This window comes from Lytechinus variegatus, chromosome 5, assembly GCF_018143015.1.
Source record: "Lytechinus variegatus isolate NC3 chromosome 5, Lvar_3.0, whole genome shotgun sequence".
Taxonomy (NCBI): Eukaryota; Metazoa; Echinodermata; class Echinoidea; order Temnopleuroida; family Toxopneustidae; genus Lytechinus; species Lytechinus variegatus.
Genome location: NC_054744.1, coordinates 9,975,352 through 9,987,757, shown reverse-complemented (window position 1 = coordinate 9,987,757; position 12,406 = coordinate 9,975,352). Strand labels below are relative to the sequence as shown.

General features: G+C 35.9%; 1 protein-coding gene across 1 annotated transcript in view; it reads right to left on the bottom strand.

Moving 5' to 3' along the window:
• LOC121414863 (protein SpAN-like) overlaps nt 1–6,088 on the bottom strand; it is a 39,239-nt gene extending 33,151 nt beyond the window's left edge. The window contains exons 1-6 of the mRNA XM_041607915.1: nt 5,783–6,088; nt 4,224–4,479; nt 3,532–3,737; nt 2,443–2,646; nt 1,410–1,763; nt 474–1,039 (exon numbers count right to left, since the gene is read on the bottom strand). Of these exons, the coding sequence (XP_041463849.1) occupies nt 474–1,039; nt 1,410–1,763; nt 2,443–2,646; nt 3,532–3,737; nt 4,224–4,479; nt 5,783–5,872 (1,676 nt within the window). The 5' untranslated portion in view covers nt 5,873–6,088. The remainder of the gene's footprint in view (nt 1–473; nt 1,040–1,409; nt 1,764–2,442; nt 2,647–3,531; nt 3,738–4,223; nt 4,480–5,782) is intronic.
• Between the last annotated feature and the right edge of the window lie 6,318 nt (nt 6,089–12,406).

Sequence of the window (12,406 nt, the reverse complement as noted above, 5' to 3'; positions counted from 1 at the left end):
TTGTGATGAACTTTTAATCGCAGAATGTACGTTCTAAGTCAAGACCAAGAATGAGTAAAATAATTTAGGAAGGTGAACACAGAAAGCAACTGATATGATAAACCAGTTAACTAGTGAATTTTGTAATTCCTATTGGTTTCTAAACAGGACTTATCGTTTCTGGTAGACAGAAGCGTATTTTCGAAACCACTTCCCACACGCTTTCTGGAACGTTGAGAATCTATTGAAGATGCCCGTCAACTGACAATGGTGAGATTAAATCTCATTGGTAATAAATGAAGATAGGTTAATAGGTTAATATTTGCTCTATTTGTCAAATTTCATGTGTAAAGAGTCCACGACTCTGCTTGCTTTGATTCACCGATTTTCGACAAAGGCTATTTTGTCATTGAAGGGTTTTTGACAACAGATTCTCTGCGTTATAAAAAGCGTCTGCGTATTTATTGCAAAAATGCCATAATGTGTTCACTTACTTCATGTCGACTTTGATACCATCTCCCAGGTTAATCATGAGTCTATCCCACTGGCAAGATGCTTGGTCCTCGAGAGCAAAGTCCTCGAACATGAGTTCAACTCGACGACCACCACCCACTTCGATCACGTACGCACATTCAAGATTGTTATCATAGTCGCTAGGGAAGTTCGGTGATGCAAAACGTCCTTCCTCATCGACAAAGTCTCCGCCACAAGTACCGACCACTGGGTCACCGGTCGACGCCTGCAGTGTGGTCGTCTCCGTCGTCGTCTGTACGGTGGTCGTTGCCGCCGTCGTCGTGGTCGGCGGCCTCGTTGTTGAATCAATCACGATTTCGTAGGTAGCTTTGAAACCACGCCAGGTGATGCTGAAATCAGATGTGAAGATAACCAGCATCTGGTTGCTACTAGAGATCTGGACGGGGGGTAAGGTGTTTCCACAGAACTTCTCTCCGACACCGTTGATGTCGTCTTTGCGAACCTCGACGGCGTCGTAGCGACACAGAGCCTCCGTTTCGATGTTCATGTCGATGAATGTCAATTCGATAGTGCTCCCTACCGGTCCCTGAAAGCGAAACCAACAGAAAAAAAAATAGGTTAGATTTTATTACAAACTCTACTTAAACAATTTTGTTTTAGATTAAGATTATTCAGAGGAGCACTTCATGAAAGGACTTATCGGACATTTAATCCGACAGTTACCATAGTAACAATGCCTCTCATCCAATAAAAATAAAGGAAAGTTGTCAGATCTGACAACTTGTCAGACAAAAATGTTGATGAAGCGCTCCCCTGGACAGACATGGAAAAGTACCAATCTCTGCTGCATTGGTTATGTTTCGAAGGAGAGAAATCATTGTCGATTTTTTTTTTCAAATTAATATCTAAAGAGGAATAATCAAAATAAACAGTGTCTCATCTGATTTTAAACTTACATCGATCTGGTACAAGCAAGTCGCGCCATCGTCATAGTCCGCGGGGTAGTTAGGAGACGTCAGAACCCCGATGGTCTCGGTGAACACGTAGGAGCAACTTGGCGGAAGGGTTGGTCCGCCATCTTGGCACACGTCGCCGCTATAGCCAGCAGGACACACGCAAACGCAGTCGTCGTCGTGATAGCCCTCATTCAGGCATTCGTCGGCGTCGGAGCAATCTTCGACGTTGTCGCACTCGTAGATGAGGTTCGCGAGTGCGATGTCGGCGGCGCTGAGACCGGTCCGTTGACCGAGGCGACTGTTGAGTAGGGGATTGCGGGCTGTGATAGTCGGTTGACCGTTGGAAGAAAAGGCCTGAAAGGGGGACGTAAACGCATAAAGAAAGAAAAATTAAAATAATGATTAACATATATGTTGATTGATGTAATTACAGATGTATTTATTTTTACTTCAAATATCTCCTTGATGAAAATCAAATATTTTGCTACATACTCTGCTGCATTTCTTTGTTAATTTGGTTACGTGTATTTGCCTTTACGAAAAAGTTGCAGAACGTCAATAAATCAAAAAGATTTACAAAATCAATAAACCAAAGTGAATGAGTAATTAAATCAAGTAATGAACTCTCTTACAGAGAGTTGCGATTGATCCAATTAACCGCAACTATGGAAAGCCATCAACGTCAACATATAAACACATGTTTGTTCGAAATATTTTCTAGATATGATTGATATCCATACTGTCATGTACATGTGCGATATTTGTCAGCGGATGAGGGCGCTTTTGGAAGTGTTCATGTAATTTTACAAATTTTGTCTCTATTTTCGTCTTTTTTCTGTTTTGTATTGTTGATGAAGTTGTTGTGATAGTCATACCAGGAAGGGTATTCTCTTAAGCTCCCCTCCCTGATATGACAATACATTCATATTTTCCTTTAAAACTCAGTGTGCCTCTCTTTGTTCACAAAGGCTATTGAGCAAATTTCCTAAAGAAAAAAATTATGACGTTTGTACACGGGCTATCGTATACTTACATAGCCTCCATAATGCATGATAGAGCCAACATCGTAGTTAACATCCTGTGTCGTCACAGTTCCCCAGGAGTACTTTGCGAAGTTGTGTTCCCGACCGGACTGGATGTTTTGATAGAAGACGTTGATGTGGTTGTCTCTGTCTGGTCGAGATTGTTCGTGATGAAACCCGATGGCGTGTCCGATCTCGTGAACAATGGTTCCAAACTGTAAACAGAAAATTAAACCTTGTATTGATGATCGCGACTATGACTATACACTAACATATTTTAGCGTAAGTGTAAATATGTTCCTTTTTTAAGAATCAATTTTCTTATTGAAACTCATGAAAAGAAAAATAAGAAACGAAATTATGTTTGATGTATTTGCCCTAGTTATTTAATTAAGCTAATCTCATATGTCTGAGGGTATTTATTTCAATTGTCACTTGTAATTGTAATGTTTACTTCTTTTGCTGAATAAAATAACAACAATAATACTGATGATAATAACAATGATAGCAATATTGATAATAGTAAACATGATAATAATAATGATAATGATATTCAAAAATAATATCAATCTCTATTCACGCCCTTTATTTTAATGTTTAAGGTTGTTTGAGTGACTTATCTTGCTTTGCCTCCACCCCGATAATTGTGGAAGCACTTAGATGCTTTTTTATTCCTTCTTTCAATACCCCCTTAAGCATTTCATAAGTCAATACTCGATTGTATACTTGTTACGTTTAATTTAATTGAACAGAACAATATCTCGTTCCAACGCCTATCGATATCCCAAGATGCTATTACGGTGGAGCCAATGGGTGATTTCAAGTTCAGTGCTGATCTTTTAATGCTGTTGTTAGATCAATATTTATACATGAACATAATTTACATAACACCAAACATGAAATGGCGTTGGGTCCTGAAACCTCATTTAGTGTTGAGCTGTCACACTGTGATCTGGATGTTTGTGTAGACTCAGAATAGGTTTTATAGCTAGTAAAACGCGATCAAAATTGTGCTTTCAAAGATGTCAACATCAAGACCAACACTAGACTTGAAATCACCCAATGTTAATTTCAAATGACGTCAATTATTGTGAACTTACGTAACCACATCCGGGTCCTATGGATATCTGTTGCTGGCTTGGGTAGGATCGTCCAACATGCGACCAACATCCAGACCCTCGGAAGAATGAGATATACGACCCGTGTCGCAGCGTCCTGGAGTGTGACGAGGTCCGGGGTTCGAACCTCAGGCAGGTGTTCTGTTCCCAGTGGTCCATGGCGGAGCGAATCAAGCTAGATATCCCACCTAAAGAATTAATCGTTCGTCGATAGAGATGAAAGGGATAGTGTAAACAAAACCTACCAAATCTTAAAGACATGATGAGAAAATCTAAGACCCTTCCATTTTTAATTAGAATTTGCAACCACTCTACCGATTATCACAGAGTTATATTATAGATAAAATTACAATGAAATAAAAACTAAAACCAAGTAGACAATGATCATTTTAGTCAAATTCTGCAGATTTTGAAATAGTTTGAAGTTGCTGTGTAATCAATGAATAAAGTTACGAATATTCATAACAAAACGAAATAATGAAAATGATAGATGGTCATATAGATACGATGTGTGTTCAAATTCGATAACCTCCCATAGCATTTATTGATAAACCAATAAAGCCCCCAAATCAACGCAATTATATTTTCAAATGAGCCAAAGTAACTGGATAAGGAAGAAATAGTGAATGTAAAACAAGACTTTCGCCAAACACGGGTCGAAAACATGGACTTACTTAAAGACGAATCAATGACATAGGGGACGATTTTGAATGGCCAGCGTTTGCTATCGCTGTTTGTAGCTTTTCTCTTCTTACGACCAGCTTTCTCGTCGTCGATGGCCTCCTCAACTTCCATCAGCTGTTCTACTGTCAGCATCATGTCTCCCTGGAATGCCCCGGAAACCGGCTCCTCGTCCTTGGGTTCCGGTCTTGGTGTTTTCTGGAGTCCTGGTGCCGAAGTTTCTGAGGGCTTTACAGGAGGAGGCGTCTCCTAAAAAGGGAAATGTATGAGAGAAAACGCTATTTATACGAATGATTGTAAAACGGGGTCTAGGGCCCCGTCTTACAAAGAGTTGCGATTGATCAGATCAATCGCAAAACCATGGAAAGCCAGGGGCCCGTTTCATAAAGCTGTTCGTAAGTTACGTAAGACTTTGCACACGACTGGTGACCCTTTCTTGTGCTATATGATATATCCCTATGTAGCTGACTTATGTATAAGAACATGTTCCAGTCGTTCGTAAAGTTGTGCGTAACTTTACGAACAGCTTTGTGAAGCACCGCCCTGCAAAGTCAACATGTAAATGCATGTTCGTTAAAAAATATATATTCTAGATATGAATATAGGCCTATATCCATAAGTTCTTTGATTTCTTAACAATTTGGTGTGTTCTCCTTTTTTACATAGGACATTTTGCAAATTTCCTGTAGAAAAAGTTATGACACGGATGGATTTCCATAGAGTTACGATTGATTGGATCAATCGTAACTCTTTGTAAGACGGTGCCCAGTACTAGGTGAAGAGGTGTCTCCTTACAGGGGAAATATGAGAGATATCGCTGGAATGTATGATTGTAAATTGATTTGCCAACAACAACGAATGTATATTGAGTCAATAAAATGTACAGAACATCCGTTTCAAATGTTGTGGAATATTACGAATGGAAAAGTGGTCTGACAATTCACTTTAAGAATCAAATTAATTTTTACATTGCTATTTTTTCTTCTACTTTTTGAATTCTGGTGATAAGCTCTAGACATGATAACCATTGTACACTCGACTTGGAAAATATTTTATCAATCCGTTACGTTAGTTTAAAATTTTTAGTTATCAATATCACATCTCATATTTCGTCACCCAACTCGTCAACCAAATTCGGCATTCATTTTGATGCCATACCCGGCAAAATAATTCGTCGAACTTTCTCTATTAAAACTTTGCAAGACAGAAATGAAGTTTCGTGATCACGACATATCAAACAAGAACCCTAAATGCAAATGTATACTTAAATATATCGGACCAAATTCGTAACTTAAATTTAATTGTTAGCTCATTTTACACTAAAATCTCTAATTAATGAGAATTATCTCTGAAATTGTTTTCTTCATCATTAAAACATGAAGAAAGTGCCAAATCAAGATAGGAAATACATGTATATCCGGTAAATTAGGCGATGTTGGCTTCCAACAATTTAAAGACATATTTAGACCGTATAAAAAGTCAAACCGGACCTCAAAATGGGCCTCTAATAGACACCATCGATAAATGTTTAAATATGAATTACAAATCTTACCATGGGTGCTTCTTTCTGCTCTCCCGTTGGAGCCGCGATGCTGCAGTTCGCCAAAACGGCAACTCCTACCAGAATTAGAATCAAATTCATCTCGATGAATATTCTGATAACCACACCGTTATTTAAAAACACATGTGAATAATAACAGGATGGCAAATCACTTTAATAAGAGCGATAAAGAAATGAAGCTCCTCGATTTTGGATGGAAACCGGTGGTTTAAAAATGATCTCAGCACGCTCAGAAAGTCAGACGCCAGCTCCAAGTTTGCCGATGCTTTGGGGATGTAGAGTAAATCTTGAAATATGGTTTACAAGACGAAATCCATGTCTATATATAGCCCCTCTCGCCGTTACACAAGTTCAGTGTCACACCCCACCCCCTATTCACTAAAGTAATTACCACAGACAAAGGTGACCTTTTCTTTCATATTTTGATTAACAATAGAAAGCCCATCTGGTTTCAGGCTTAGTATAGAACGAAAAAATCCTAAAGTCAGAAGCAATACCAACCAGGATATGAAAATCCTTAATAGATTGATTGATTGATAGGAGAATAAATAATAGGCCCTAGGATTAGCTTGGGATTAAATCCGTAGTAATTAGATAAGATTAGAAGCAGTTAATAACAGGATGTAAAATTGGCTTCCATCGAGAAAGTTACATAATTGTGGATTTTTAAGGTTACCTAAAAAATAAAATCTATGCCTTTGAGATTTGAGTAAAGGAATGGATAATCAGGGTTGATGTTCTTGTTCTACCCCCAAACATTTGTGGTATAGTCTAGTTATTTTTTTTTATATAGTAGTGCTGCTGTAATTTCAAACCTTAGAGAAAAAACCCTAAGATTTTGAAGTATTCAAAATGTTCTTGATATCTGTGGAGGTATTTTTTATTATTATTATTTTAGCGCATCAAGTTTTTAAAAGAAAATGCCGGGGCTACAAAAAAACATTAATCGGTAACTATCAGATTTCAACCTGCATACTGAAATGGGTGAAATAAAAAAAATGTTGAATAATAAACACGCTTGTTTGTTGGTTAACAAAATCAAGTTTCATGGACTATTTTAACGCTGCAGCAATGCGTACATCCGATCGTTAGACGCTGTTTTGCTCAACACACACAATTATATTCCATTTTTACTCAATATTGTGTAAACCTTTCTTTTCAAAGAATGTTTCCTAAATAGAGTTGTGAATAACTTAACAAATTACTCACGAGAATTCTCATTATTCCTTAAATCTGATAAACCCAATAAAATTAAAGTTTACGAACATTTTTAACTAAAACGGAAACGAATTCTCCCACAACTAAAGGAAATCATCGCCCCACCCCCCCCCCCCTTTGTTAATAAGAAAAATGCTGGTTATTTTCTTGCATCTTTAGCCTCTCTTCTGTATATCATTCTATTAATGTCAACTGCTTTTATCTAATTTTCTTATGATTTGTTTCCATCAAATTCCATAACTCACATTAGTTTGATATTACACACATTTTAGGTGTGGAATTCATATTAGAACATGCGTCAAAAGTTTGATTCTGATATTCACCCAATCTTCTGGGGGAAACACAATTGAATTTCAATTTACATTCTCGTTGAAAAAAGGCAAAGTTAACAGATATACATAAGATATAGAAAAGGGCCAATGCATATGACAAATAAACAAATTAAGAAAAATTCAATTGAATTAAATGACTCATTTTATTACAACCCTCTGCTCTTACAAGATCCATTGTTTTACTGTAATTTTTCTGTTAATTTCATTCATCGTAAATTAGGAACCTGCTATCAATAAGCATAAAATAAATATTATCATTACTTTCAAAAAAGGAATCGGGTATCATTTACTTTTTGAAGGTATGAAATATTACTATTCGATATCAAGTCGGATTTTGTACCATTTTGTAGAATACTATTTTCCCCCAGTATTTTTTAATACCTTTTTATACTAAAATTCTCTAGAAAAATCGTATTACTGTTGAAGATTTTTTTTCATCCCTCAAAATATTGCAATTCTTTATATACATGGAGGTTTGGCATCCTTGCATTTGCCTTTTGTGAAGAAAAGTACGTACATGTTTACATGTATTTATGTATTATTTTCATTTGCGCTTGCGCATTGAACATTCTTCAGTATAAGGCAAATTCATGGAGGCCGAAGCAGCCGTCTCTCCTATTTGCGGTTGAAATAAAAAGACAAAAAGGATCAAGAAGACAAAAAAGAAGAAGAAAGAAAGAAATGAAGTTGAAAAGAAAGTAAAGAATGATAAAAGAAAATGAGAAAGAAAATTGAGTAGAAGAAAAGGAGAAAAAATGACAAATAGCGCTCGAATTGCCTGTTTATTGGTATACTTATCATGTTCCAAAGTAACGACTATGTGCATGATGTGACAATTTTTTTAATGACAATGTGCGCAAACTATTTCGGCTCACACTTCGAATTATCACTATTATGTTTTAAATATTTAATCTAAATAAATCAAGTAAAATTCACAGAGCAAAATGCTGAAAATTTCATCGAAATCGGATAACAACTAACAAATTTCTTGAATTTTAAACTTTAGTAATATTTTGTGAAAATAGTAATTTTGCCCGTTATCATAAATAGTGATGTCATACCCCCACATTCCTTTTTTCTTATGTTATTCCATTATATCATAATTGTGAATGATGTGTCTCCTTTATAATGAAATAAATTTCAGCAATGAACATCTAATGCACTAAATCAGTTGTCAATCCAATTTTTTCAGTTCTTGGTAGAACAAAAATTTGAACAAACCTAATTTCATAAAATTTAATACAACAGAACAATTGGGGCTATGACATCATCAATTAACCATAAAATATCAATGAAGACATGCCTAGAACTGTTTTACCGGAGTAGTGCAAAATATTTCTTGTCCGATTTTGGTAACATTTTCAGTGTTTTTTTTTTCTTTCTTTCTTTTTCTTTATCTGTTTAAATCATATCATTTTAAGCCCGGAGCATCCCTTCAAAACATGCTTGAATGTCTCGTTTTCAAGTCTAAACATAAAAAATGTTTCCCTGGGGCTTCGCGTTCGCAATAATCTTACTTTGATGTAAAATAAATTAAGCATGGACCACCGAACGGTTTTGAAAGTGGGGAGGGGGTGAGCTGACCATGCAAAAAAAAATTACAATCAAGGCCCGTAACACAAAGTTAGCAATAATCGGAGAACATTTTTTCACGGCTAATTCCATTGACTACAATGTACAATTAATCGTAAAAATCAAATGTACGATTAATCGCTAACCTTTGTGTTACGGGACCCAGATGGTAATTTTTATGTTTTGGTACAGTTTTGAAAAAAAAAACGGAGAGAAAGAGAAAATAAACCCCCAAATTCGAACATTCCTGGATTTTTCAAAAAATAACTAAACAACTTTTGTAAAATGGCAAGAGGAATTCAGCAGAATTAAAGTAGTTCTTACATCCAGTGGCGTAGCTACGGGGGTTAGCTACCTGCCCCCCCCCCCCCCCGAAAAAAAATTGGCAGAGCAAAAAAAAGGAGAAAGAAGAAAAGAAAAAAGGAAAACAAAAAGAAAGACAGAAGAAAAAAGAAGAAGAGGAAAATAAGGAGGAAGACGAGTGAATTAAATAATTTGAGGGGAAGATTTGCATAAAAAAACAATCTTAAAAAAAAATGTTACTATATATAAAATATTTGGTTGCGCTTCGTACCAGAATTGCCCCAAAAATGTATTCAGAATGCCTGTTCGATGAGATTAATATTATGCTCAATAGGCTGATATGTAGCAAGTATTGAAGTCAATATACACAACATATTTTAGCTCAGACATCGAGCTTTCATTATTTTTTTTTCATTTACAAATTTAAGTGCTCTGTAAAATGTCCGTTTTGGGGGTCTACATATCAGCATTTTAAGCTCACGCTGCGTGGTCACATTTTGATTTGCCAAGTTCATATTGTCTACGTGTATTTCATAATGTTCCATTAAACAAATGTATTCAGAATACCCAGATTCTCGGTCTCAATTTAAAACATGCGCGATAGCCTGCATGTTCTTTATTTAAAATATACTTTTATTAACCAGTTTCACATCAGGATATCAATAATTGTTTTCTCACGCTTGACGATCGCATTATTAATGATACCCAATTAACTATATCCTATTTATGATTTACAAAATATGAATAGAGTGTCCTGCTTTAAGGTCTAAAATCTCATTTTTCTTCCTCTCGCGCTTCGCGCTCGCATCAGTTGTTTAGTTACATACCTATCCAATTTATTTAAACAAAAAGTGCTTAGAATAACCATTTTTTAAAGTCGGAATGTCAAAAAAATTTGCTAGCGCTGCGCACTCGCATTATTGAAATATATACCGTCTTCGTGGGTAACAGTAAGCAGTCCTTAGCAGTTTCCTTTTTGATAATGCTAGAACAGTTAATACAAATTAACAATTTTTTTTCACACAGAACAGTGCCCAGAGTATTACATTTTCAGGACAAAATACATGAAAGTAAAAAAAAAAAAAAAAAAACGCTCGCGCTTCGCGCTCGCACTTTTTACAAAGTTTATGAGATTATTTCATGTTTATGTTGTTTTATAAGAATAAAACTAATAAGTGACTGATCGGGGAAAAATATAGGTGAGGATAATTTCGGGCCCCGTCCCCTATTGGCGAAAGTCGGATCCGCCCTTGTGACACACACACCGGAAAAAATGGCCGGTGCTCCCCCCTGAAAAAGCAAGGACCCCCAGTGCCCCCCCCCAGGAAAAAAAATCCTAGCTACGCCACTGCTTACATGTATGCATTCGTCATTATTTGCAAATTGACTTACTTGGCCACCACCCCCTTTATCATATCATATTCTGTATTATAAACCTCTCTTTAAAGGGTAAGTTCACCCTGAAGAAAACCTTGTTGTAAAAATAGCAGAAAAAATAGTAAAAAACATTGGTGAAGGTTTGAGGAAAATCCGTTAAAGAGTAAGAAAGTTATTAGAGTTCAAAATTTTGGATTTGTGACGTCATAAACGAGCAGCTGCCCCATGTGTTATGTAATATAAAAATATGAATTTCAAATTTTGTATGGTTCCTGATGACTTAATTTTGTTTTCTTTTCATGATCGGGTGTGAAATGATTTGTCTATTGATATACAAAAGTTACAGTGAAAACCATTTTCAATTTTCTGAGAAAATGACATTTCATTGATTTTTTACCATTCGCAATGTGGGAATGCTGCTCGCATATGACGTCACAAATCAAATAATTGAAATTCTAATAACTTTTTAATTATTTGATGAATTTATCTCAAACCTTCGGCAATATTTTTTTTATTATTTTTTCTGCTATTTTTACAATAAACTTTTTGTCAGGGTGAACTTCCCCTTTAAGAATGTCGAATGCGGTCCCCTTGGGCCACTAGAAACAACCATGCCTCTCAAAGCAGTCCATATATCTATACTATAATGGGCTTGAAATGCCAGGGGAGGGCGTTTCATGAACATTTTTGTCTGACAAGTTGTCAGATCTGAAATCTTTCCTTGATTCTCATTGGCTGAGAGGCACTGTTACTATAGTAACTGTCGGACAAAATGGGACTTGTCGGATAAAACGTCCGACAAGTCCTTTCATGAAACGCTCCCCAGGTTTCACAGTCGAAAGTGACATGAAATATTTGATTTGATTTTATTGTTTTCTTTTGCATTCATTTCATTTGTATAATACATTTTTCCATAACATAACAAACAAAATATGTATATTATAAACTGTTTTTGGCATGAATCATAGAGAAAAATATAATTCTATAGAAATGTGGTCTACTAATTTTATAATTATCATAATGTATCAGTTTTTCATGTCCATATTTCAGCTCGCTTTATGTGTGTTGGCTCAGTTGGTAGAGCGTCCGTCTCACATCCGGGAGGTCGGGGGTTCAAACCCCGGCCGCGTCAGACCAAAATATGTTAAAAGATGGGAGTTGCTGCTACCCTGTTTAGCGTTCAACAATTAACGGGATAGAGCCTCGTCGATCTGGCGCTGCACAGCGGCTGCCGGGCCCACGATCACATTTTCAGAGAATTAAATTTGTGGTGTCTATTTCGAACAATAAAATATGGATTTTAAGATTTTTTTAAAGATGTATTTTGTGAGTTTAGTTTCATGTTCCTAAATTTCTACAAATAATTCTTAAAAATGACTTCTGGTCAATATATCCCAAAATTTTTTGCTCACGCTTCATGCTCGATTTATGTCATACCCTAATTCAATTCTGGTTTTATTGTAAAAATGGTACATGACAAAAGTCCGAAGACACATATTATCATATTTACAAAGTAAAAATGTACATGTATATTATTAAAAGATTATAATATATCACAATTCTAGTGCTATACAATTGATTGAAATTATAACATTGTGAAACTATCATTGTCAAAATTAAGACTCTCGAATTCCTTCCGGCGCGCCTGACTATGTTTTTGGATAGGAGGCTTTAATATCAGTCCCCATTACTAACCTATTAGGTAATTATTTTCTTTTCTACAAGGTAAAAACAATGTTTAACATTTTATATACAACGCTGTTTCCTATACGAACCGTACTGGAATTGTTTCCAGTTTAAAGAAAAATGCTTG